At 40.4% G+C, this 27,888-nt stretch overlaps 1 protein-coding gene across 9 annotated transcripts in view; it reads left to right on the top strand.

The window, feature by feature from the left end:
• Positions 1-27,888, top strand: part of CFAP61 (cilia and flagella associated protein 61) — a 278,254-nt gene that overhangs the window by 137,111 nt on the left and 113,255 nt on the right. For all 9 annotated transcript variants that reach the window (XM_049100272.1, XM_049100274.1, XM_049100273.1 and 6 more), the window contains one exon: positions 26,416-26,543. In XM_049100272.1, coding sequence (XP_048956229.1) covers positions 26,416-26,543 — 128 coding nt within the window. The remainder of the gene's footprint in view (positions 1-26,415; positions 26,544-27,888) is intronic.

The raw sequence follows: 27,888 nt of genomic DNA, 5'->3' as shown, positions 1-27,888 counted from the left end.
CTTGCTTCAGTATCATAGATGCTCCCTATCATCCACTCCAGTGTCTTTAGTTCTTCCTCCTGGTTTATAGTGTGAATTAGTTCTTTCTTTTCTTTTCTTTTCTTTTCTTTTCTTTTCTTTTCTTTTCTTTTCTTTTCTTTTCCTTTCTTTCTTTCTTTTCCTTTCTTTTCCTTTCTTTTCCTTTCTTTTCCTTTCTTTTCTTTTCTTTTCTTTTCTTTTCTTTTCTTTTCTTTTCTTTTCTTTTCTTTTCTTTCTTTTCTCTTTTCTTTTTTCACAAAATTTTTGGGACCGAAGCAAGCCATCATCTTTCAGATGATACAGGAATCCTACTTTCAGGGCAATCAGTACCTGTTGTTATTTTTTGTGGTGGTTTATTAGCAATGATCTTTTTAAATCTTGACTAATGAATTCTTTGAGGCTTCCATTTTCCTTTTGTCCTTCTACAAAGGAAAATGACGGTTTATTTAACCCCCCCTTCTCCAAACTAAGTGCTGGCCTGCTTTTTCCTGGTATGTGATCTCTCAGGAAGATGTCACTCACTGGCATTCAGTTACTCTTTGAATTGTCCCTTTTCATCTTGGCTGTTCTTCCCCGGTCCAGCTATAATTACCATCTGATGGACTGTTACTGGATACTGTTTCATTTGTACATCTGCTCCCCTAGGAAATTGCATTATTCTCCCAGCACCTGCTAGATTTTCCCCAGCCTAATTGTTCCCCAACCCCTTCTTCAAACTTGGAAACTTTTGCTGTCTGTGGGTTAGACTTCCTTGGTTGTACTTGTGGTCAGGGTGCGTGGGTGTGTTTTAAAATCAGCCTGTTAGCATCTCCTCAGTAGAGGCTGCTAAAAACACATATATGTGTTTTTCAACATCGTATATGTACTGATCATCTTAAGGTGACCATGGTGATAGTATCTTGAAATGAAATTAACGCACTTTAAATCACTTCCCAGGAGTAAAGTGTGCTTTTTTCAAGCCGTTTCTTCAGCTGTTGGTGCTACCTATAGGAGGTGTGTTTGCTATTTATGGTGAACCCTGTACTCTGACATTTTAAAGTAATTCTCATAGATTCCTTCATGAGTTCTTTTTTTCTTTGAACAGTGCAAGTTCCATGGTCATTTCATTCCAATTCTCTGAACATTATCTAGTTTAGTATAATATACAGTATATACATCTACATCAGCCTGACTTGTTCTCATTATTCTCATAATTCTTTCCTCTTAGAAAGGTTACAAAATAATAACAACAGCAACTACTTCTACTGACAGTATTGAACTCTTACTAAAGGCCACCCGTGAATCATCCCATTTCATGCTCACATCAGCACTTGTAAATAGTAACTTCTACTTCCCTCTTCCATGTACCTAAAGAAAACAGGCTTGCGGAGGAGGGTAAATGACTTGTCCAAAGACTAGTTCATTGACAGAGTTTCAGATCCAGGCAATTGGATACCAGAGCACCTGCCTTCAACCATATATATATGGCATATATATACTCTGACCTAAAAAGTAGAAGTGCTGCTACCACAACTCATTGTAGGAAAGCCAAACCACAGAGCTTTTGGGATTTCCCAGATCTTTGGCACCAGCTACCTAATCAAAAGGTGACCCACAGATAATTGGCTTTTCCCTGGAGAGGTTTGGATTTTCCTCCTGGCTAAGTCCTTCATTCTTGAGTCTGATTCCAGGCCGGCCTGACCCCAACTGAGCTCTGTTGGGAAGGAGCAGATGCACAGGGCCAAGTTGGTGTGCCGGGGTCAATTTATAGACACCAGCTGATCAGGCTGTCAGCACTTCTCTCTCCAGCTTATTGTTGCAACACATTTGAAATTATAGTGGCAGCTGTTGGGAAAGGAGGGAAAAAATTAGGATCCCATTCATAGGTTATGTTGTTACAAATTTCTCCATATTCAGTTCCATGCTACATGTGACTTCACAGTGTTCTTAGAAAGTGCTCAAGTGGGGCAGCCCAGGTGGCTCAGCGGTTTAGTGCTGCCTTCAGCCCAGGGCCTGGTCCTGGAGATCCCAGATCAAGTCCCACGTCAGGCTCCCTGCATGGGCCTGCTTCTCCCTCTGCCTGTGTCTCTGCCTCTCTCTCTCTCTGTCTCTCATGAATAAATAAATAAAATCTTAAAAAAATAAATAAAAAGAAAGAAAGTGCTCAATTAAGTGAACTCAAATGAGTTCTTCAGGGTGTGATAAGCTAAGAAACTGTGAAAAGTAAAGTTACTTCTTAACAGACTCAGCATCATCAAAAATCAATCCTACATCTTATCCTCATTTTCTAGAATAGATATTGTAGGAAAATCAATATCTCCTTCCCTCCCTCTCTCCCTACCTCTCTTTCTCTTTTTTTTTTCTCTTTCTCTTTAACAGCTTTATTGAGACCTAAGTCATATACCATACAATTCACCAGTTTAAATTGTACAATTGATTGGTTTTTAGTATATTACACAGCTGGGTAACCATCACCATCTAATTTCAGAAGTTTTTTGTCACCCCAGAAAAGTCACTCCCTATCCACTCCTTCCCCTAGGCAACTACTAACTTACTTTCTGTTTCAATGAATTTACCTATTCTGGAAATTTTGTGTAAGTAGAATTATACAATGTGGCATTTTGGGACTGTCTGCATTCACTTAGCATGTTTATAAGGTTCATCCATTTTATTGTGTGTATCCGTACTTGTTTCCTTTTTATTGCTGAATAATACTCTATTATATATATAATATTATTATATTATATATTATTAATATATATACTACATTTTTATATGTAGTATATATAGTATATATATACAATTATATATATTACATTTTATTTATACATTCATCAGTCAGTGGACATTTGAGTTGTTTCCACCATGTTGAAATGAACATTCTTGCACAGGTTTATATGTGGCTATATGTTTTTATTTCTCTTGGGTGTATATTCCTAGGAGTGGAATTGCTGGTAACTTTATGTTCATATGGTAACTCTACGTTCAACATTTTGAGGAACTTTCAAACTGTTTATACAAGTGACAGCACTTTTTTGCACTCTCTCATTCTTGGGTTAGACCCAACATTCCTGCTAATAAGTGGTGAAGTGATGGTCAACTCAAGGCCATGGGTGGACAATGTACCTAATTACTCTTTCAGTCCAGAGGTGGGCCTTTCCCACCACTTCTGGAGAGCATCATGCTTGGTAATGTACACCCATACTAATAACTTTAGTTATTTTGAAAGCAGAAATTTTTCTAAAATCTGATTTCTCCTGATCTTACCTTCCTTGCCTTACCCTCTCTGACTCATCAGTCTCCCGTTAGCCTGCTTGCACATTTAGAAGAGCTCCAGCAGCAGGGGGGAAAAGTGTCCATCCAAACCACGAGAGTGAAATGGAGGACTTCTGATTTTTAAGCCACCAACATGTCCTTTGTTTGAGTCCACTTTTACTAGTGTTACTGCTTTTAAAACAGCTCTCAATAGCAAAAGAAGATCCTGAGGCTTTCCTGGATGCTGATCGGGTTCTTACCACAACCTAGTAGGAAGAAAAAAAATGCAATCCGTTCCCTGCAGAGCCAGAGTAATGAATTCCATGGAGGTCCAGAAGCACCTCAGGGTACATCAGCTGCTTGCTGCAGCGCTCTGGAGGGCCATGGCCAGCCAAAGCTCCTGGGTGGACCTGCACTCCCTGGGGCAGGAACTGGCCTTCACAGCTAAGTGGCTTCTTCACAATCTGCCTTCAGGGAGGAAAGGCGTGGCAGCATCAACAGGAGGCTTTGCTTTGTGTATTTTAAAGTAGCTAGGGATATAAATTGACAAAGGGGACAATTAGAGCTGCAGATGCTGACTTAGGAACTGACATCTTTTCCTCTTGACTAAAAAAAAAGTGTCCTTACAAAAGCAATAAATTTTTATGGTTGAAGCTTTAGGAAAAATCAATAGAAAGAAAATCTGTAAAAAACTGCAATTATCTATCTCCAGATTATCTTTTTTAATATTTTGTTTTTACTTTTAGATTATTTTATATGAAAAAAGTGTGATTAAATCTGGTATTTCTTTGAAACACACTTTCACTAAATATATTATGAATGTCTTTGCACATTACTAAGTATTCCAAAGTGTCCTTTCAGTGGTTGTGCTTGCTATGTGACGAGCAACCCTTAACGGTCCATGAGTACTTTCTGTGCCAGGCTCTGTGTCACACACCTGCATGGATTGGCTCACGCCGTTCTCACAGAAATTGGGGTGTCATTGTCTCCATTTTGCAGTGAAGGAAACAGGTTAGGAGAGGTTTGGTTACATAACAGGGCATTAAGCCCAGCAGGACTTGTGGGAATAATGATGAAGCCACTTGATTTCTGTCTTCCGTCACTCTGTAAATATGCTCCCCATGGTGGGTTTTCCTCCATACCCAGGTGGAAAATGGGCAAGGCCTGTGACGTTTATGGTCAATTTTCGGTAACAAAAGTTGTGTGGGTTGCTCCAAATCACAAAACCTCATCTTCATTCCACAAAATGTCCATCCAGTTTCATTTCCTGTAACAATCAAAACTCAATTTTCATCCAAATATTAGAGTTCCCCTTTCTGCTGCTGAGGCCCGTAGCTGGGGAAGGAAGGTAGAAAGGTTCTCCTCTCTCTAACTGATCATGCCCCCTACTTATTTAACATCTGTTTAGCTCATTATATATAGTTCAGGGGTTTGTTTTTTTAAGCTTGTTAGTTTCCTGTTATTTAGCTATATTCCTGGTTCTTTTGGAACTGGGGCCAGGGCAGGGAGGAACAGCTGGGGGAACAGGCACATCTGTACTTGACTGCTACTGCAATTGAATAGCTCCCGCTTTGTGGACTGGACCCCTCTTCTCATTGGGTGAACAGGCACATCTGTACTTGACTGCTACTGTCATTGTTTAGCTCCTGCTTTGTGGACTGGACTCCTCTTCTCATTGCGGGTACTTGATTTCTTCAGAGATTCTGTAAATAGGGGCCTCCCACCTGCATCCCATACTGCAGGCAGTGCACCCTCTAGCTCTGCGATCTGAATCTTAATTTTCCTTTAAGGTGGCTCTATAGGAAGAACCTACAGTAAAAGTTCATACCTGTCAACAGATTGCCACTGCAGGCCACCTTTCCTTCATCACCCAGCAGCAGCTGGCCTGCCCATTGTGTCCTTCAGATCCGTAGGGCAGAAAGTACATACCAGTCCACTGTGGCCACTAAGTGTGGAAACTCACATGAGGATCTCTGAGGGACCCCAAACCCTTGTCTTGAGATATAAAGTGAAAGACGAGGCCATCCCTCTGTCTCCTCTTCAGGGTAGAGCATATCAATGTTTCTCATTGAGGCAAGCTCCAAAAGAATCTTCTCTTTTATCTGTTCTTCTTACCCTTTTATATTTTCATTGTGAATGAGGGGTTTAAAAGTCATTTAACCAGTACTTGCCCACCTGCTTTGACATTTTGTATAAGAGGAGCTTCTTTGGAATGCAGCATCCATTGTCTTCATGCTTGTGATATCTTGTGTGACATAACTTACCCGAGGCCAGAAGCTGCTAGGCTCAGGCTTTGGGATTGCGTGATCCTCATGCCAGATCCCAAGATTCACTCACCACTGTTGTTTGTAGACAATTCCCTAATGTTGGTCATTTCAGTTTTTTCCCAAATTGCAACATTATGAACAATGCTATCATGTCCATCCTTATTTTTGAGCACATTCATCATTATTTCCTTTCAGTAAATTCCTAGGAATTGTTTTTGGGAGGTCAAAGGTAAAACTATTTCTTTAATTTTAAAAAAATCAAGTTTTAGAATTTGAAAATGAAAGTTATGATTCCTCACTTTAAAAAGATGATTTCTCTTTTGCATTGTGTTTGCTTTATCTATGTAAATCATCAACATGCTGGAAACCCTCTTTTTTATTGTCAGATATAAATGTTTCAAGTCGGATAATGAGGTCTATAAAACGGCCATCTTCCATTTTCTCATTTTCTTCTGGCTCAACTGAATCTCTGCTTGGAGTCTCAACTCCACCTGATGGGAGAAGCAATCTCCAATTCCAAGTAAATTTCACCATTTAAAGTGTAAATGGCATCTATTCAGGAATTTTCCCTCTTATTATTTTGAGTGGGGAAGACATCACAGTTCTCAGGAACCTATGAAGTTTCATGGCATCATGGATGGCATGGAGGGGTTGTGGGGGCCATTGTCTGGTGCTTGGGTTGTGCCTGTCCTCACAGGTATCCATAAGGTTTCAGAACTTCAGCTTGTCCTCAGTCCGTCCCTTTTCACATCCAGGTGCCTAGCTGGCACTTATTACTTGCAGTGGAACATTCCCTCTTCATGGCCTTGAGAACTCTTTGAGGCAGGCATGGTGTTGGCTGGAGTGTCCTCTTTCTCTCTTTCTCAATATATATCCCTCTTCCCTACACCCCTCTCTTTCTTCCCTTCACTCTCTCTGCTTCCCTCTCTGCCTCTCTTCCTCCTGCACCCTTCTGGGCTTTGAGAAGCTCATGACCTGCCTCATCTTTTTTTCTTGACCTGGCACCACCCTCAGCCATCTCCACCCTTCTCAGAACAGGTGGCAGGGGCATCTCTGTGAGGCACAGATACCTCTGCTCCTCTATTCTCCATAAGCTCTGGGAGGATCCTTTTATTTTCTTCCACTTTTATGGCTTTAACCAGAGGGAAGGAGAGGCCTGTACTATACTTGTCTGGTTTTTCCTCCAACTTTCCTCCTCCTTCTAGTTTTGGGACAACAGACTTTGCTGTCACCATGTGTTCTTTTGAAATCTGTCATTTGAGGCATCAACTCGGACTTCTGATACTCAAAAGTCAGGCTTTTTTGACACTCAAAGCCCTCTCAATCTGCCATCAGTTTTGAAATGAAAAAATGAAAAAATAAAAAAATAAAAAAGAAATGAAAAAGTAGAGAACTGGCCTACTTACTCTCCTATGGCATGTCAACCCAATGGCCAATGTCCCTGGCTGCTGCCTGAAGGATCAGGAGAGGTCATGAGTCAACAGGGACTTGGCAGGAATGAAATGCATCTGTTAAAATTAAATAGTCCACCCCTCATAATGACCAAGAAGGCCTCTGTAGGGTTGGCCCATTCCCTCAGGCCCTAGGAGGAATTATAAAAACACAATTCCATTCATTATGAAGTGATTTTATGTCAGTGGATGCACATATTCTAAAATATTATACATCTGACTTTTAGGTCTTTTCATGAAAGCTTTAGATGTCATATCTTATTTTTTTTTCAAATATTTTATTTATTTGAGAGAGAGAGAGAGAGCACAGAAGGAGACTGGGAGAGAAGCAGACTCCTCACTGATCAGGGATCCGATGTAGGGCTCAATCCCAGAACCCTGGGATCATGACTTGAGCCGAAGGCAGACACAACCAACTGAGCCACCCAGGAGCCCTTTTTTTTTCCTTTTTAAACTATAATTTATTAATGAGATACAACATCTTTGGGTGCCTGGGTGACTCAGTTGGTTAAGCATCTGCCTTCAGCTCAGGTCATGATCTCGGGGTCCTGTGATGGAGACTCATGTTGGGCTCTCTGCTTGCGGGGAGTCTGCTTCTCCCTCTCCCCTCCCTGCTTGTGCTCTCTCTCTTGCTAGCTCTCAAATAAATAAATAAATTAATTAATTAAATCCTTAAAAAAAAAAAAGAAAAAGAAAAAAGAGAGAGAGACAAACCAAGAACCAGACTCTTAACTGTAGAGAACAAACTGATGGTTCCCAGAGGGGACTGGGTTAAGGGAGAGGGGGAGGGGGATTGGAACTTACTATGATGACAAGAAATAAATTTATTTTAAAAATGAATAAATTCTAGTTTTTAAAAGTAGGATATCCTTTCTTGAAAGACATGAAAGACTAGGGAAACAGACAAACCAACCAGGAACCTAGAGAGGTTTTACATTCACATTGAGCTTGGGTGGGTTAAAAGTTTTCAACAATTAATTTCTATAAAGCCGTCTAAGTTGAATTGTCCTTATTTACACACTCAACTTGGAAGGCAAAATGGCATTTAGGTATCAGAGGCAAAGGAGTAAGTGGGCCTTGGGCTATCTTCCTTCCCCGCTCCGGGCTGCCCCAGGTTGCTGGCCCATGCTGCATTGGCCCAGGGAGCCCGCTGTGCTTGCTCCCTGCACGTTGCCCTGGTTGCAGGAGCAGCTTGAAGCCTCAGTCCTCACATGGCTCTGTTCTCTGGGGTCGAACCTCTTTAAGGGAAAATAAAAACCTTTATCCTGTATGTTGCCTCAAGACCATTAAGCTGAGTCAAGATTACTGATGTCACAATATCCATGGTAACCAACTTAATAAGCAAGAAGAAAAAAAAGGGTAGAATAAACAGGTATGGAAGTAGCTTGGGAGCCATAAAGGTTTTTTTTATTGCTAGTTGTTTGAGATCTCAAACATGACTCAACTACAGTGCAGGCAGGCCTGAGCCTCTCAGGCGGTTGAAACTCCTGGTAATAAACATAAATTACATACTATACCATTGCTCCTACTTCTCACAATCTTCAATCATGTCCCAGCTTTTGTTTGTTCTGTTTTTGTAATATAATTCAGCACATTGAAATTATCACCATGGTAGTTGTTATAACTGAGTTTTTTTTATGGTAGTTTATGTGTTTAACTCCAGGGAGCCATGCTGCCAGGGAGCGGGTCTCAGGCAGCACTCTCTGATCGCTGTGGTGAAGCTCCACTGGCTAAAACCATCCCCATTTTCACCACTACATTCACTGACCCTCAGTTTGGTGCTCCAGTGAAACCAGAGATAATTGCTGATTTTAAAAACTAAACCAGGCATTTTCTTTCTTTCTTTCCTTCCTTCCTTCCTTCCTTCCTTCCTTCCTTCCTTCCTTCCTTCCTTCCTTCCTCCCTCCCTCCCTCCCTCCCTCCCTCCCTCCCTCCCTTCCTCCCTCCCTCCCTCCCTCCCTCCCTCCCTCCCTTCCTTCCTTCCTTCCTTCCTCTCTCTCTCTTTCAAATAGCTTCCATGCACAGCATGGAGCCTAACATGGAGCTTGAACTCACAACCCTAAGATCAAAACTTGAGCTGAGATCAAGAGTTGGATGCTTAACTGACTGAGCCACCCAGGCACTCCCAGACATTTTCTGTCATCAGTTTTAATTTGTTGAGTAGGTCACAAATGATATCTGATAGTGTCCCATGGAATTATATATAATTGGCAACTATTTTAATTAGTTTGCTTGACAGCCTCCCTTCCCACACATGGGGTCTGGGGTCACTCTGTGTTGATAGGACCCCGGCTAGTGGTCCCCTGGGCCATATGACTTCTAACAGCTCACTCCTCTCTTCATGTCATCAAAAGGGAGATAGATAGATAAACGCTTGGGTGATCCGACTCACCCCAAAGGCAGGAGCAAATGCCAGACTCTGAAGTAGTTTGAGTGGCTAGGTTCAACTCTATGCCCAGTGCCCTGCCCATGACCTTGGTTTGTCATCCCTTTTTTCTTGTCAGGTGCAGGCACTTTACTTTTTCTTCATGGGGATGTTCCTACCACTTCCCCTTTCCCTGTGTGTTTTGCTGTGGAAAGGCTGTTTGCTCTGGAGAATTCTGCCTAGGGCTCAAGAACCCATGGCCCCTGTCAGGGCAGCCAGGCTGAGATCCAGGTTCTCTTGAGCATGAAGTGAGACAAGACACAAGTGGCTTAGCTTCTTTTTCCCAGCATGCTTGCCTTCTAGTAACCTACCCTATGGGAAAGCAGATGGGGGATACAGCCCACCAGTCCAAATTCCGAAAGAATCTCCAGGCCCTAATGCATCTTTTTAATTTTGTTATTTAATTAGGGATTTATTGCAACTATATAGAAATATGCATGCAGGGGTGCCTGGGTGGCTCAGTTGGTTAAGTGTCTGCTTTCAGCATAAGTCATGACCTCAGAGTCCTGGGATCCAGCCCCAAATCAAGCTCTCTGCTCAGGAGGGACTCTGCTTCTCCCTTTCCCTCTGTGTGCTCTCTTTCATGTGTGATATCTCACTGTCTCAGTCTCTTTCACTCTCTCAAGAAAATATATAAAATATTCTTTAAAAGTGGAAATAAAGGCACCTGGGTGGCTCAGCAGTTGAGTGTCTGCTTTTGGTTCAGGTCATAATCCTGGGGTCCTGGGATCGAGTTCCTCATCGGGCTCCCTACTAGGGAGCCTGCTTCTCCCTCTACCTGTCTCTGCCTCTCTCTGTGTGTCTCATGAATAAATAAATAAAATCTTTAAAAAAAAAAAGTAGAAATATGAACGTGTATGAAAAAAACAGGAAGGAATACATACAAACAAAAATAGTTCTGCTACTGTTAGAGGGAATTTTTTTTAAAAGTTCTGAATATCATCCTTTGCAAAATAAAACATAGCAAAACATTAAATAATTCAATAAAACTGTTCAATTGGTCTCATTATATTTCTCTGCAAATAAAAAAAAATAAGCGAAAAGTAAGAAAAGCCAAGCAAAGTCAGGAGAAATGCTAAGAAGAGTTGACGTTTGTAAGTGTTGTATGTGAAAGGCACTATTCCCCATTCTTTTGTTGTTGTTGTTCCACATTCTTTATAAGAATGAGCTCATTTAATCCCCACAGGCACCTATGGTGTAGGAGCTCTTTTTATTGAGCTCATAGTTAGGTTTCAAGACCATCTTCTCAAATGCTTCTTATGAACCAATCTCTGTCTCTCACTCTCACTCTCTCTTGTATTTTCTGTCTCTTTCACTCTCTCTATCACCCGTGTGCACACACACACACACACGTATGTGGTACACATAGTCAACATCTAAACATCCTAGAGAAGTGCTGGAATCCCAGGCGCATCTACCATACAGAATCTGCTCCCAGAGCATAGTGGATAAACCACCGCCTAATTCTGGAGTCTTGTTCCTCACCCCTGTCCCCTCTACCCCGGCTCTTCCCCCAGAGCCAAGTGGGTTTGTTCTTCCTGAGCCTGCTTCCCTACCTCAGCGCATCACTTGTCCAGACTCTGATACACACTGTGGTTTGCACGTATCATTCCTGGAGTCACCCCTGCCCTGCCTGGTCAGACTCCTCTGCCTAAACACAGGTCCGGCACCTGTTCTGCATCTCTGGTTTAGGAGGCTTGGAGATAGAGACTTAATTTATGTCATTTGAATGTCATATCAGTATTTCCTGTGTGCTGACCACGTGGTGGGTCCTGCTCTTGGCCCTGGGGCTACAACACTCAAGTGGACAATTTCCTGGCATCCAGGTGCCTATGTTCCGGTGAGAGAGACATACAATGGACAGACAGACAGGGATGCCCTGTGCCAGGTAGTGGCAAGAAGAAAGCCTGGGATGGGGTGGAGGATGAGGGGTGAGGTAGAGAAGACATGTCTGGTAAGGGTCATTTTTAAGCAGTGACCTAACCCAATGGAACAGAGGGGTGGGGATGGGGGTCCTGGAGGAAGGAGCTCATTTCTCTTCTTCATACCTGTCAGACACCTAGGCTGGCCCTGGTGTCTGCTTCTTGGCCCCCTGTGAGAATGCCCCCACCCTCTTGTGGGGACACCCAATGACACAGCACCAATGCTTTGCCTTTAATTTCACAGTTATTTTAAATGAATTGCACTGCAAGAAGCCCAACAGATGCAGTTAAAATGTTTCAAATTTTGTACTTAAACCTGTTTAACCTTCCATAGCTTGCTCAAAGCAGAACCAGAGCTATGTGGAATTATAACTCCCCTTGAAACAGTGATTTCTATTTTTAATTAAGGGGGAAAAAACCCAACTCAGATAAGAGTTTAGAATTTCAGGTATCTAAATGTTTGGAAAAGGTTCAATATTTTACCTAGATGGCAGTTGGCCTCCTAGGAATTCCTAGAGAGGGTATTGTATCTGTTTAAGAAAAAAAAAAAATGACAAAGTAACTGCTATTTTGAAGGCTCTACTTAACAGATGTGTAGAGTATAGAAATCTATGTATTATCAAATAATTCTTTATAATATGCTCAAGAATAAGCAATTTGTAAGCCTGTTTACGTTCTCGCCATCTGGGTGCATTCTGTCACCCATCTGTTTCATGTAATTATGTAATTATCAATATAAGGAAAGAATAGGTGATATAATTAACAAGAAAAACCGATCCACACTGAAGAGTAAAAATGACATGCATCTGTTGAATTGCTTTTTGTTTCTCTTCCTTCATTGTTAACTGTTTTTTCATTTCACAGTTGCATTCAGGCTGTCGGCTTGTATCACACCCTCAGGAGAGCTGTTTTTGCCACGATGTGCTCTCGAATGCACGCTCTGCCCAGCCCCCAAGGAGGCAGAGTGATTAATAAAGTATATGGGAGCTAACATAACTTTGAAAGAAATGAGCAAGGCCTTCTTGGTGTTATTGTTGATTTCCTACTGCTGGGAGAGCCCTGATAGTCATTTCCAGAACGCATAATGTGACAGCTAGAACTCTAGGAAATATTTAAATTAATTAGTGACAGATGGAAGGACCAGGACAATGTGTGGCCCTCACATAGGATATTGGATAGAGAAACCGCTTTAGAAGAATTCCCCTACTTGATACTTTTAATGTCAAGGCTCAAGCAGGATGTGTTATTTCATGATAGTACAACAATCCCAGTGGATTGGGTTAAAGTCTGCCCAATCCCGCTAGTTAGTCAAGCAAGTAGTTCCTTTGTGTAATGGATGAAATAATGCAGGGCAAGTGGCCACTTGCTCCTCCCTCTACATAGGCTGGGCCCTGATGCTCTCCCTCTATGACTTGGGACCAGTGGAAGGTGCACTGTGTGTATTTGTGGAGGTGCATTACAGGGATCTCTACTCCTGTTCTCCAGACAATGGATGCTCCCTACAGTTCTCCCCAACAACCAAGGAAGCTCTTATACTGACCAAAGCTTGGATTTCAGTTCAATCCTCTGACCCACTTAGGTGGCAATCATTGCTGGAAATGAAGACCTTGAAATCTCCATACTTCTTTCACTGATTCAGGATCAGGAACAGGCCTCCTGGCCTGCTGTGCAGACAGTCTTGCCCTTCCTTCCAGGGCTGTCTCCCCACTCCGTGTTCTGGGTTTGTGCATGGTAGGCAGAGGGAAATCCCAGTGCTGCAGGCCCATGACACTGCAGCATAGCTCTCACCAAGGAGTTAAGCCTCACTCACAGGCTGAGCTAGAAAGCTCTAATTCAGTCCTTTCTTGACTTCTGCCTAAAACTATGTTTTTAAAAACAGTGCCGCTCACCAGACATAAAGCTGACTCTGTTTCCTCTTGCTAGGTGATCATTTTACGCGTAGAGATGGTGGTGTTTTAACAGTCTGTCCTCCTTGTTGCATCCCGTGACAGAGCCTCTTGGGCACATTGTCTCAGGCCCGGCCTGGTTTGCTGGTTGACCTCTGCACAGGAGGCTTGTGTAGGAGCAGCCACTGACTTCCCGCCTCCGCTGTTCCATGATCAGGAAGAAAAGAAATAACTAGTTCCCACTTAGGTTCCTCTTTGTTCTTTGAACAGTTTTCTTTGATAAAATCTCCATAAAGCAAATAACCATCCCTCGGTCTATTTGTATTTTGAATTATTACTTCTGTGGATTTTTTTAAGCCATGCATACCTAATGAACAAATAAATATATAAAGGAAAATCACTAGGCACCCCATAGGGAAAGTATTTTAAAGGAGTAAGTAATGGGGACAAATGTGGCTAGATTACTCAAGGGATTTGATGGGTTTTCACTTAATATTTACTTATTTCCTTAATTCAAAGTTAAAATGATTTAATTGCAACCATACTGACTAATCCATTAAGGATTTTAGGGAAGAATGCCATCTGATTCCTAAAGAACCTTTTATGTGTCATTCCTAGTTTTGAAAAGGTTTTAACAATGATTTTTTTTTTTTTAAGAAACATTTCAGCTTATATTTTTGAGTCTTTTTTTTTTTTAACAAAAGAGCATGGGGGGGTGTTTCCTCAGGAGAAAATTATTGTAAAAGAGCTATTTACATATATATCATATTCAGCTAAAAAATGGAAAAAAAATCATTGTATTTTATACCAAACCGTATTAAAAATCATTAAAGCTTAGACTAAATGGTTTTCATTTAACCCTCAAAAGTGGCATTAATTTTTCAAGTGGTAACTGTTGCTGAAGATGCTATTGTGCCTGTGTGATAAATGTTTAATGATTTGGTAGTACATGCATGGCTTAAAATCCATTATTTATTGCACCTTCACTTGCCTGGCAAAGGTGATGATTTTATAGCCCTAGCAGTCATGCAAACACATTTATACCAAACCGATGACTGATAATAAATTTCCTTACTGTAAATGTCAGTGGGTTTCATGTGTTGCTGCCATTACATCTTGTTTGGAAGCCGAATGCTACACAGTTATGGGAGGCGCCAGATGGTGTCATTAACACGAATGCTGGGACTGTTTACCACTGACGTGCATGTGAGAAATTAAAAGTGCGGGCCTGTCTTTGCATTGAAACATGATGTCAGTGGTGCACAGGTGTAAAGGCAGGGCAATATGCTTGCCTATTCCCTTCCATCCCACAGAGAGGGATTTTAGGGGATTTCTTTTTTTGAAAATCATATTGTGTTTGAAAATAGAACAGAGTAAAGCAAAGGGGAATATTCTCCAGAGGACTTCTGCTTGATTTTGTGTGTGTGTGGCATCTTCAAGCACCCTGAAAGTCACACCTGCCATCCCATAGGTGGCACATAAGTGGCAAGCCAGCTCCCCTTCCAGGCATGGCAAGCCCTTTTGTACTAATTAATTATGGCAGGATTGTTACTGCTGTGTGTGTGTGTGTGTGTGTGTGTGTGTGTGTGTTTTAATTTCAGATATTAAATGCTTATTTAGGAAAAGTTTCTGTTGAGAGCATGAAATTAGGGGTTCTAAAAAGTGTTGTCAAAATCATGAGGAATTGATTCAAAGAATGAGAAGGGAAGTGGAAATTTTCTGCGCTAATTTCTTCCATTCAATGGGCTCATCATTTCACCAGAATTAGCAGTGGGACCAAGATCTCTGCTTTCTCTGCTCTGATGTATCTGAATGACTGAAATTACCCTCCCGTGTTTTATTAAAAGGTATCTCTAACTGGGCAGTGGCTACTCCCATTTTTTGTTTGTCAGCCTCTTCTTGGCTGCTTCTTCAGGTGGAGGTTTCTGCTTAGCTCCCTTCTTTTCAATTTCAAAAGAAGCTGGATTTGTTTTCTTCCTTCCTCTTGAACCAAGAGGCTGTCCCATTGATTCTGACCAAATGCTTTTGAACTTTGCATTTAACCTTTGCATTCTCCATAGGAATTTTCAGAAAGGCGTCTTCTCTCAAAACAATCCTTGTGCATTGCCCTCACCAAAAAAGCCATGAGAGCAGCTTTTGGTGTGCAGTTGTATGAAAAAGAATACAAACAATTGTTTGCATTGAGATGAAAGAGATATACTTAATTTCTTCAGACTAACTCAGAGATATAATTGAATGTCAAAAGGAATAATGAGCCTAATTGAAAGACTGAAAGTGTGCTTGAAGGCACACCTTCCAAATGAAAAAGAGTCAGGCATTTTAGCTTGCTTCCTGAGTCATGAAAACATGTTGCAAATCACCAGGGTTGAAAATAAAAAAATGGTAGGGAGACAGCAAGGTTTAAAAACTGTATCTGTGGAACAGCACCCGCTTGGACAGAGGTGCTCAGGAAAATGACTTCTTTTCTTCCATGGTTGTCATTTTCCCAACAAAGGAACCAGAGGTCTAAACCAGCAGTGCAAATAGCCACATATGCGACCTGAGCTATCAACCTATCCCCTAGGAGGATGGGAAGTTCTCATCTTATTCTGTGCCCAGAGGTGGGAGATGGCAGCTCGAACATAGTAACACAGCTGGTGGTGGGCTTTCTCTCCTAGGCTTCTCTCTTGACCCCTGCTCCACTACCCCCTGGATTGCCAGGCAGGACAGCATCTGAAAAATGCATTTATGAATACTGATCTGTGTTTCAGTGAGAGGTGTCACCCTTCCAGACTCTTGTTCTAGCTTTTCCCTTCTCATCCAGAAAGTTGTTCTCTCCCTTGTCCTTCTAAATCCAAATCAGCTGGCACTTTCTCCTGAAAGACTTCCTTGCCATCCTAGGACACCCAAACACCCAAAGCTGTGATTCCACAGCTTCCCAGCTGAGTCCAGAATTGCCTAGCTCTGCACACCCTATACTGCCAACCCACGGTATCATGGAGTAAGGAATGTTCTTTCGGTATTGCTAAATTTTGGATTGGTTTGTTATACAGCAATAGCTTCCTAACACACTACCCTTATCACTGCATTTTATATACTGTGTTTTATTTGTTTATAGATTTGTCATCTGACTTAATGAGATTTAAAGATGGGAATCATGCCTCATTCTTACCTCAACACATAGACCAGTGTTTGGCAAGCAGTAGATGCTCAATATGTATTTGTTGAGTTGACATTGTTGCATTAAGTTCTATGTTAAAATTTTGATGGCAAAATTTCAGACATCAGGATACTGAATGGGTTTATCCTAATGCCTTCAAAATCATTCCACATATCCACTGCCTTCTCCACCAAGTTACACTGGCTTTGTTGCTAGAATATTGATTTCATATAAACACTTTTTCCAGTTGTTTCTCTGGGGATGTGACAGAGTGACATTGTAGCTCTCTGCTATGTATTTGTAAATTGCTTCTATAGGTATAAGGACAGATTCCAGTCTACTTCCAGGATATTAAATGGAAAATATTTTCAAGCCTGTGGCTAAATATCAACTGTTTGGGCATCCCACCCTGCACCACTTGTCCCACCCTTTATGATGTGGGATGGAAAGAGAAGGAGGTGTATTTCTTTAAGTAAGTAGTAGTCAGACAGATGATATCCCATACATTCTCCATAAACCTCACTCTTACTTTTTTCAAAAGGGAAAATAACCAACAAAACAACTTCTTTTTTTTTTAATTTAACAAAAGTCTCAAGAAGGTAAATTTATCACAAGTTATTTCATATGCTTCTGAGTCCTTACATAATTATTAATACATTCAGAGTTAAATTCTATATTGTAAACACATACATGCATGCATTTTCATTTCACACCCAGAGGACCATTTTTATCTTCAGATACCTGTAAGAGAATGCCATCATTTCAGAAGGGCATAACTTATAGAAGAGTGCCTTCCATCACTTCTGAATTTGACTGTGTGCAAAACCTTTGAGGCCATACCTCATTTTATTTGATCACAAGTGGGTCTTTCATGGGGATATAGGAATTGAGAATGATTAAGCAGCAATTAAGTTTTTCATGAGATACATATGTAATGTATTAGTATTTTGTGCTTTGAGAACAATACAGAGTCAGGTCATTGATCCTGCAAACCATTTCCCTGCCATGGATTTGCTTCATTCTTGCCTTTCCCTTTGTATTCACACTAGAGAAGTCATTTCTTCAGTTTGTTGGTGACACTGTAATGAAGATGATACCTGGAGTGCCAAGTAGCAGAGTCAAACAAGATTCAATTAGTGTGATGCAGAGGTTCCCAGGACATTTCTTTCTTTTCTTTTTTCTTTCTTTCTTTTTCTTTCTTTCTTTTTTCTTTCTTTCTTTCTTTCTTTCTTTCTTTCTTTCTTTCTTTCTTTCTTGATATCCTTTCAACTGCTTTTATTTTATTTTTAAGATTTTTTTAAATATTTATTCATTAGAGACACAGAGAGAGAGGCAGAGACACAGGCAGAGGGAGAAGCAGGCCCCACACAGGGAGCCCAATGCAGGACTCGATCCCGGGTCTCCAGGATCAGGCCCTGGGCTGAAGGCAGGTGCTAAGCCGCTGAGCCACCCGGGCTGCCCTCCCAGGACATTTCTAAACACTTGGCTCACAGAAGGAAGGGAGGGACAAGGAGCCATTTGAGGTTATCTTGGTATACGTGCCAGCATGTCTGACATTGGGGATCAGTGATAGGTCTCTGTAAAGCCAGCAATGGACCTCCCTTGCAAATGCTCATGTAGGCATCAAAGCAATCATACTTTTAATGATTTTATGAGCTGCTTGTTCAAGGAAGTTACTTAATTAATTAAAAACAAGTGAGTTAATCAACTTTATCAAATCTAAGACACCATCATTTATAAGGTGTACCTTTATTTTATGTACCAGGAAGAAAAAAAGTGGCAAATTAAGCTGTGACATAGTGTTTTAATGGGAGTCCTGAACAGAATATGAATCAGTCATATAAGTCTTATTGCTTTGAAATTTCTTTCAACTATTCAGAGAAGAGAGGCAATTTACATTCCCTTCAATTGCACTGTTTTCTATGTGATGGGAATAAAACTTTTGCATGTGTCTCAGTAACAAAATGTAACATGGGTATCTACTTGTGGGTATCTGCCATCCTTAATTTGCTCCTATAAAGCACTTGATTGTTGCATTGCAAGAAAATACAGAATTACAGCCATTCCTCCAATGACTAATATTTGCTTCACTGATATCAAATTCGCACCCTGCTGCTCAGTTTCTGGGCCTTTATGGAAACACAATAAGTATTCATTTTAATGCCAAATCATGTTCTAATCTTTTTGAAAACATTGTCAGTAGCAGTTAAACTCAACACATGTTGTACACATAATGCAGAGGACTCTCCAGAAGTGGCGCCAAGGAATAGCCATGACCAAGCCATCCTTGCTCAGGAAGGAATTATGTCACTGCTGCTGCATGGCTGACTGCAGTGGTTAATATGACATTGACTGCAAGGTTGATTTCAAGAATGCCAACATGTGAGAAATATGTGCATCCTAGAATTGATGAAATCCAGTAAAGTCACTCAACTACTTCCAAAACATGTTTTTTTTTTCTAATATAAATGTATAAGAATGGTCACAAATGAGTGTCAGAGGGTGGCAATAACTTTCCTTTTAATAATGTTTGCAAAATAGTGATAATATCCAGATGAGGAATAAGGGTATATGAAAGATTGGTACAGAAGGAGTTGATAAGAGAAATATAAGAAAAATACAAGTTGAAGAAATTTACTCAGTGAATTATAGTGGCTTCAGGAACTATGGCAAAGACCACTGGTTGCTTCCAGTATCCATTCCTCCCTTTAGCCTTAATAATAGAACTTCGATTTTATTCAAGGCAGCATTGGACCCAACTAAGATATTTCCCAGCCTCCCTTGCATCTGGCATAACCAGTTTTGGCACTGAGATGGAGGTAGAAATAGTTGGCATGGAAATTCTGGGAAGGCTGCTTAAAGGGAGTGACTTAGCAAGGAGGAAGGCTCCTTTTCTCTTTCTCCTTTCTGCTGCCTGGAATGAGGATATGATGTCTGATCTCCAGCAGCCATCCTGGGCCATCTGTGAGGATGGAAGCCATGTACTAGGATGGGGAGTTAGGTGTAGAAGTCTGGGTCTTTGATAAGTTCATGCACCTGCCTCAATAACCCTGAACTATACATATTTACAGATTTCCTTTGTATAAAAGGGAAATTATCTTCAGTCCTGTTTAAGCTATGGTTTTCTGTTTAAGCTAGGTTTTCTGTTGTATGCAGTAAAACCCAACCCTAATTGATACAGGAATCCTCTTTCTTCAGCTAGGATTCAATCTATGTGGGAATATGCCACAAAAATCTATTATACTCCCACCGTTTGCCCAGGATAATGGGTAAAATGTAGAGGAATTAAAGGCATATAATTCTTTAAACAACAGTTCTTCATGGGTAGTATATTACTAATAAGTTTGCAGAGGTAAAAGTAGTGCTTCAAAAAAAAAAAAAAAAGTAGTGCTTCATTTACCTCCTGAATATTTCAGGAGTGTCTAGAGTGTACCTGGAGCAGATCCTGCCCTAACCACAGCCCACTTTGCTCACATAGCATGATTTTGGGTATGCTCTTTCTTGTGTTAAGAATGCAAGCCAGAAAGTGTCGTTGGGTCATCATTGCTCACAGCAGATACCATAGGCAGAAGAGTCAGCATTTTTCTGGAGTGCTGGGGCTACGAAAAGTATTGGGAAAGTTAAGAGAATCCTTCATAAGGCAAGGTTCAAAGTCATGGCATCTTCTTCACAGCCTTCTCTTGCTCTGCCAGGACAGCAACATTGGCAACATTGGTGTTTATAACATACCCTTGAACCCTTTTAATGATTTTTAGCAGAGAGGCTTTTCGAGATCATATTTTGTATCTGTGGAAGTGATTTCTAACTTTTTAGTTCTTTTTTACATGTCTGTACCTCTCTACCCCTTCTTTATTTGGTAAATATTGCAATACTTTGCCCCAAAGAGCTCAACTTGTGAACCTGGAACTCAGAAACTGACACTGATATCAATCTGTCATTTGTTTCCATCCAATTGAGAAATGGAGGGCTTCTCAAAAAGAAAAGAGAATGGAGAAGCATAAGAAAAAATTACATTTATAAAGCAAAAGTGGACTTATTAAGAATTTCAGAAATTCTATTCCTAATGGCTTTGAATCTCTCCATCTTCCATTTTCTTGCATGAACAGAGCTCCCTTTGAAGTCTCTGGAAGCTTTCTGTAAGAAAAAATATATATACATGGGTGTGGAGCTGAAAATTGAGCTCATTGTTTTGCCCTTTTAAAATGTGTTTTTCGAAGATTTGCCTTTCATATTGCAGATGGGAGAGAGGATGTGCAATTTTACCTTGTGTAACATCTTTGCCTGAAAAGCTCAAAGTATTTGTAGATGTTGTTTAATGAATAGTTCCCATGTTTGCCTGCTGAGGAAGGCAGAGGTTTGTGTAATTTACTTCCATTTTACACCTGAGGAAACTGATATTTAAGGAAGAGAGGCTCAGAATTTCAACCAGTAGCAGAATTAAGAAAACAAGCCCGAACCTTGCCACTGGGCTAATGGTGCTCAGTCTAATGATCCTGGAGGTTGAAGGTAATCTCCCAATGAAATGGTATCATTAGAAAAAATTCACCATGGATATTGTCATGTTCCATTTTAGTATGAACCTTGCATTTATTATGTAGGATCATTTATATTTATTTTGACTGCTTCCTAGTTTATTGGCCTATTTGTAATTTTAGGAACTTCTGATTTGGGGCTTATTACTGAAATTGAGTTTCAGGAATGCTTTTGTACTCATTCTAACTCATTCTAAGTACCTAAGAGAAACCAAACCAGATGTCGAATCACAGAACTAAGATCCATGCATATCACATAAAATTACATTTTGACCAATTTTTGGTACACACAAAAAGTAAATATGCATAAAACTCAAAACGATGTATTTAAGGTTTCTTGGTAAATGTATGTGAATCGGGCATCACTTCCACTGACTGTGTACATCAACATCATTTTTACCAAAAAAATCAGATTTAATCACAAGCAGTTCTAATTATATCTAAGTCATTTGTTTGCTCATTTAAGCAACTGGCAAAGAACCAGCTAAAATAATTTGAATCGGTGGAATTATGTCAACATTCTTTAAGAAGGGCTCATGAAAAAAAATATATCCATTCTTTTGCCGTTTGTTTTACCTCCAAATATATAGCAGAAATTATTCAGATTAAATACGCAAAACAAAACCCAAATGAAACAAATGTCTCAAAAAGCAAAGATGTCGTTCCTGACCTCAGGAAGCAAGCAGTCTAAGTGGAGGGCAGTGAACAAACCAACTAAATTAATAAAAGCAACCGAAACCTCCTCTAATGGCTCATTCACTTACAAGTCTGTTTCAGAAGCTCACAGGAAATTACAGATAAATAGATTATGACTTAATCTTGTGCTCATTTCTATTTCCTGTTTTCTCATCTCAACTCCTATCCCTCTCAGCCTGACCTTTGTTGTTATTTCCCTCCCCCACTTCAAATTCCCCAGCTCTAGAATTTTCTAACATGGATATCACATAATATCATTCTTTCCTCTCCAGTATAGGATTGACTGAATGATCTTTCCATTTTAAACTCTTTACTAGACTCATCGTCAGTTTCAAGGACCACTTCTTTTAGCCTTTACATACCATGATATGTGTTTTATTCCTTCTCTCTGGGATGCATGTTGATCTCTACATTTAAAATTACCCCTTGGTCTGGAGCACCTGGGTGGCTCAGTCGGTTAAACATCTGACTCTTGATTTCAGCTCTGGTCGTGATCTCAGGGTCTTGAGATCAAGCCCCGTGTCTGGCTCCATGTTCAGCAAGGAATCTGCTTCAGGATTTTCCCTCTCCCTCTGCCCCTTCCCCAGTGCTCGCTCTCTCTCTCTCTCTCTCTTAAATAAATAAATCCTAAAAAAATAAAAGTATCATTTGTCTAAAAACATTAACTTAGTGTCATTAGAAAAATAAGAATTATAAGTATCTTCACAAGACATGGGGGTAAGAATCTGTTTTCTCCCCCATATTGTCACTTGTTTGGTATGTAGTTAAATAGCTTAACATAATTTCATCTCTATTATCTTTGAAATAACTTCCTATCACAAGGCACGTTTAATTTATCTGTAAAATGAGTCAGTAGATAAAGCTTTATTTTTACTTCGCTAATAAGGAAATAAACAAAAAACTAGTGGGGGACATTTTTGGTAGATATTCAGACCAAGAAAAGGAAAAGCAAACTTGACTCAGAGGATCTTCTGTATCTGGTGGGTTTTTTGTTTTTGGTTTTTTGGTTTTTTGGTTTATTTCTCCATGAAAACCTGTAGTTTGTATATGTGCTGCTGAAGCAAGCACAAAAACCTGTAGTTTGAAGGAACTTGAAGGAAATGTTCTGCTTTCCTTCAAAAATGACTTGTACTCCTGCGTATGAGCAAAATAAACCCTTTATAAAGCAGCAGAAGCAGTCTTCACTTGAAATTGTCACTAAAAGACATTTCCAGGCTGGGAAGAATTTTTTTCAAGGTATTTAAAAACCATCTATCCTAACAAAAGAAAAATATGGTTTTTTCAGGTCACTTCATCATACCTGATGAGGAATATGTTTTTAATTAAAGCCTGGACATAAAATTGGTTTACTGAAAATCATTGTGATGCCTAATTATTCTGCTGAGACACCCACCATCATTGGTACTGAAGGCTAACTCTTGACACCCCGAGGCCACTTTGTGTATTCAGCAGTTAGAAAGGTGATTTCTGAGGCCTGGCAGCTGTTGGTGTTAAAGCTATTGTGTGGGAAACAAAAGCCATTCTGTTCTGTTCCCCAGCTGCCTTTGTATCATTGATACAGGAGCTGTTTCATAAATGTGGTATAATTCTTTACCAGGGAATTTCATTACTGCCTATGCTTCAGTGTTCGCGTGTATTTCCGGATAGCAAAGGGAAATGTCTGAACATATCTCCTATGGAAGGAATCTTGGAGTTCTGACCTCTGTTAAGATGCTGGCATTTTAAGTCTGTTAATTAGACCTGTGATCAGATGCCATCATACTAACATCTATGTTTCTAATCTTCCTTGCTGTAAACCACCAGACCCAAGACTGGCTAGTGAATCGGCTGCCACCCAGCTTCTCTTGGAAATTAATCAGAATACGGTACATGGTGGCACTGACATATACCAGAATTAACTATCTTTCTCAAAAAATTCCTCATTGGCACGTCTCGGGAAATTCTTATAGAGCAGATTGGAGTAACATTTATTGGAAGAACAGATATTTTTAAACCCAAAATGATAGATTCATTATTGTCATTTAGAAAATGTGTTAGGTTAGGGAATTTTCAGTTGGATATAAAAGAAATAAACTATCCTAAACAACCAAGGAAGTGGGGTGGACTGTGTCATTCTCCCCAGCTATTCCTCTTTCCTTGGACTGTGCCCTTGCTGGGTGCCTTTGAGGTTCCTCCCATTATAGGCAAGTCTACTTGCCCATGTTGTGGGTGGTGGGCTCAGCCACATGATTTGCTTTGGCCAGGCTGAAGAAGTATTGCGTATCCTTACTTTTTGCATTTCTACCATTGCCATAAGAACATTCACCAGCTATCTTTCATCAAAATAAAGGTAAAAGACATGTGAGGCCAAGCTGGAGCCAAACCCAGCTGAATCCAGCCTTCAACAATGTGCTTCCAGTTGGCCCAGAGATGCATGACTGAGAACAAATGACAGCTGTTTTAAGCCAATGCCTTTTGTGGCAGTTTGTTATACAGCACCATTGTGGCAATAGTTAACTGGTATTTATTGTTCATATAACTGAAGTCTCCAAAGGTAACATGGGCTCTAGATAGCCTTTGAAAGGAATTCCTATTCCACTTTTTGGTGATTCTCTTGAGGCTTCAACCCGGATGGTTTCCTTCTTGGTCTTATGGTTACTGTACATTTCAGGCTTTTCATCTATATCCTAATATTAACTAGAAGGCAAGAGATTTCTCTTTTTCAACCATCATATAAGAGTTCTGGGCTTACTCTGGAAAAGAGTATGGAGATCCCTCAAAAAGTTAAAAATAGAACTACCCTGTGATCCAGGAATTTCCCTACTAGGTATTAACCAAAGGAAACAAAAATACAAATTTGAAGGGGTACCTACACCCCAGTATCATAGCAGCATTATCAACAATAGCCAAATTCTGGAAAGGGCCCAAATGTCCATTGACTGATGAATGGATAAAGAGGATATGGTGTATGTGTATATATATTCCATATATATGGAATATCACTCAGCCATCAAAAAGAATGAAATCTTGCCATTTACCATGACATGGATGAGACTAGAATATATTATGCTAAGAGAAATAAGTCAATCAGGGAAACATACTGTATGATTTCAGCCATATGTGGAATTTAAGAAACAAAACAGATGAACATATGGGAGGGGGGTGGAAGAGAGGAAGAAACAAGCCATAAGAGACTCTTAAAGTTAGAGAACAAACTGAGGGGTGATGGAAGGGGGTAGGTGGGGGATGGGCTAGATGAGTGACGGGTATTAAGGAGGGCACTTGTTGTGATGATCACTGGGTGTTACATGTAAGTGAGAATCGCCAAATTCTCTTGCAGACACAAACATTGCTCTGTATGTCAACTAGAATTTAAATAAAAATTTGGGGAAAAAAAAGTCCTGGGCTTCACTCTGATTAGGCCAACACAGGTCATGTGTCTATCCTGGGCCAGTTGTTGAGCAAGGAAGATGGGATTATTCAACTTGGTTTATGTCACTCAGATTCCCCTCTTAAAGATGGAGGTAAGCTCAATCTCTTCCAAAATCCACGGTGTGCCTCATTAAAGGTGGGAACATGCTGAGAGGCATCAGTAGCATTAATTATGGAGAAACTAAAATCCCCAGACATTACATTATTTGGGTCAAGACTGTTTCTACTTCCATATTGCTAGGCTAGATAGAGCTAGAGAGAAGAGGATAAATTTAGCGGATAAATCCTCTAAATTTCACATGTTCCCTTGTAAATGGTAAAGCATGTGGCCATACTCATGCTACTTCAAGCACCAGAAGGTGCTTTACATAGGACTTTGCCATTAGCCCACTGGATTCCCAAACTCCTTGTAACTCAGGTTTTAAGAAAAATGGAAAATAGATTTGGTCTATTGGAATTTGAAGATCTCTGACCTGTGGAATGAATTAATGCTAATGTAATGAGAATTTAACAGAGTAGGGTACATTGGTGTGGATATCATTTTACTGCCTTCTGGCCTCCGTTGTTTCTGAGAAGTCAGCTGCAGTTCTTGCAGACACAGAGTAAGCAACAAATAAAAGTGTGTGTTGAATCAATGAATTAAAGACAGAACCATGGTCTTCTGACACAATCTAACATTCTTTCAAGAATACCCCACCATTGCTTTGTAAGACCTTGTACATTTACTGCTTCCACTGAATCCTCTGAAGGGAAGTGAATCAAACAAATCAACTCAGGCAAGTTTTTCAACCATGGACATTAAAATGATCACCAGTTACTTTCTCTACTTTTAAGAGTCCTCCCTGACCTCAGATCATGTGCAAGGTTAAGTAACCCTTTTCATCCAATATGTTTTTGTCATTCAACTAAGGTTGGTTTTTCTGTGAATATTACTGAACACCTATGCACAAGGCACTATGTTAAGTAGTGTGAGGGATGCAGAATGGAAAGAGTTAATACTTGCCTTAAATTACCCAACAATTGCAATCTAATTGTTCAAGTTTTCAAGGTAATCTTGGACAGAAGAACCTTTCATGAAACTCCAGATCTCAAGGAGCAACTTGTCGTCTTCTTGTGGGATGATTTTTATCTTATTGTTTCTAATCATGGAGTCCTTCAGTTCTATAGGAAACATCTATCAGCAATAAGGCAAAAATGATGTAAACCAAGAGTTTTGGTGTGAACCAGACCAAGTATTAGGTATATTCTCATATTTTTACACTAATGTCTTAAAAATGCCTTTCCATTAATGTCACCATGGCTGTACATGGGCACTGTTCAGTCTGATTTCCTGGGATAATGTCCTGGTTAAATAACTCTACTTAATTCAGTCTGGGAGCCTAGACTCAGTTACATTTCCCTCAAGTCTCTTTCTCTTTGTGTCTTTTCTTCCAGTTAAGTTATGCCTTGAACCATACAAACAGAAAACTGACATTGGAACCTAAAATAACTGTCAATGCCAAGATTGTTGTGGTTGGTGCATCCAGTGTTGGAATTTCCTTCCTAGAGACATTGGTATTTTGGTGAGTTTGTTCTACTTTATTTATTTCTTTGTTTTTAAAGGGGCCCTTCTCGCTCATTTACACCTGAGATGGCTTTCTAAAAAAATTTTTTTTAAGATTTTATTTATTCATTTATGACAGAGAGAGAGAGGCAGAGACACAGGCAGAGGGAGAAGCAGGCTCCACGCAAAGAGCCCAGTGTGGGACTTGATCCCGGGACTCTGGGATCATGCCCTGAGCTGAAAGCAGATGCTCAACCGCTGAGCCACCCAGGTGTCCCCCCCACCTTTTTTTTTAAGATTTTAATGAGATGGCTTTTTGAAAGAAAAGACCTGAGCTTTTTTTGTTACCCCACACACCTTGTCTAGGTGGATTAATGAATCAGTGAAATATTCTAGACCAAGGGTTTGCAAACTCTAGACTCTGGGTCAAATGTGGCTTTCTACCTGCATTTGTAAATAAAGCTTTATTGGAACACAGTTACAGTCATTTATTTCTATGTTGCCTCTGTTTTCTTGATAAAATGGCAGATTCGAGAGGGTGTGACAGAGGCTATTTAGCCTGTAGTGCCTAAAATATGTACACTCTGAGCCTTTCCAGAAATTTGCCAACCCCAATCTATTTAGTGTTTTCCTTATTAGCTGAATCAGAAGAATCCCCTAGAGCATTTGTTAAAGATGTAGGTTCCCAGCCCTAGCACCAGACATACAGAATCAAAAACTCTGCGGACAGCTCTGAGAATCTGTATTTTAGCAGATGCTCCATATAATCAGGCAGGGTTGGGAACCACTTTTGACATTTCATATCACAAATAGGCTTTCAGAAATGGCAGAGGGGCCAGGACCTTTCTTCCAACTCCTGCATTTTGGGTGCCAGAGAACAGAGGGAAACCCCACTGGGAAGACTAAGATCTGTGCATCTTCAGCGCTGCTCTGTTACCCTCACAGCACTAAACAGGTTTCCTTTCAGAGCCCATTTTCCTGATAGGGGATTCCCGAGGGTTCTCAGCTTCCCCTGTGCAGCTCTCCATCTGCTCACTGAATTCAGCCCCTCTCTGACAAGGAAGAGTTATTGTTCAAGAACTTAGGTTCATGGCTTGGTATCACCGCCACCTCATGCTGAACCCTAGATATGTCACCTCACTTCTTTCAGGCTTGGTTTCCTTGTTTATTGTTATTATTTTTTAAGTCTCAGGGACGTCTTAGAAGACCCTGGCTTTAGAGACCCACAGACTCCTGAATCAAGAGTCCACTTTTTCCTAAATCTTTTTCTAAGGATCATATGAGAAATTTTAGCTCCTGTTCAAAATTTTAGATGTAAAGAGATAAGTGGAAGATGGGAAAAAGCAGGAAAAAGCATCCCTCCC

Source organism: Canis lupus, chromosome 24, assembly GCF_003254725.2.
Source record: "Canis lupus dingo isolate Sandy chromosome 24, ASM325472v2, whole genome shotgun sequence".
In the NCBI taxonomy this organism is placed as follows: Eukaryota; Metazoa; Chordata; class Mammalia; order Carnivora; family Canidae; genus Canis; species Canis lupus.
Note: the sequence above shows the minus strand (reverse complement) of the source record. Positions and strands in the feature narration are given on the sequence as shown.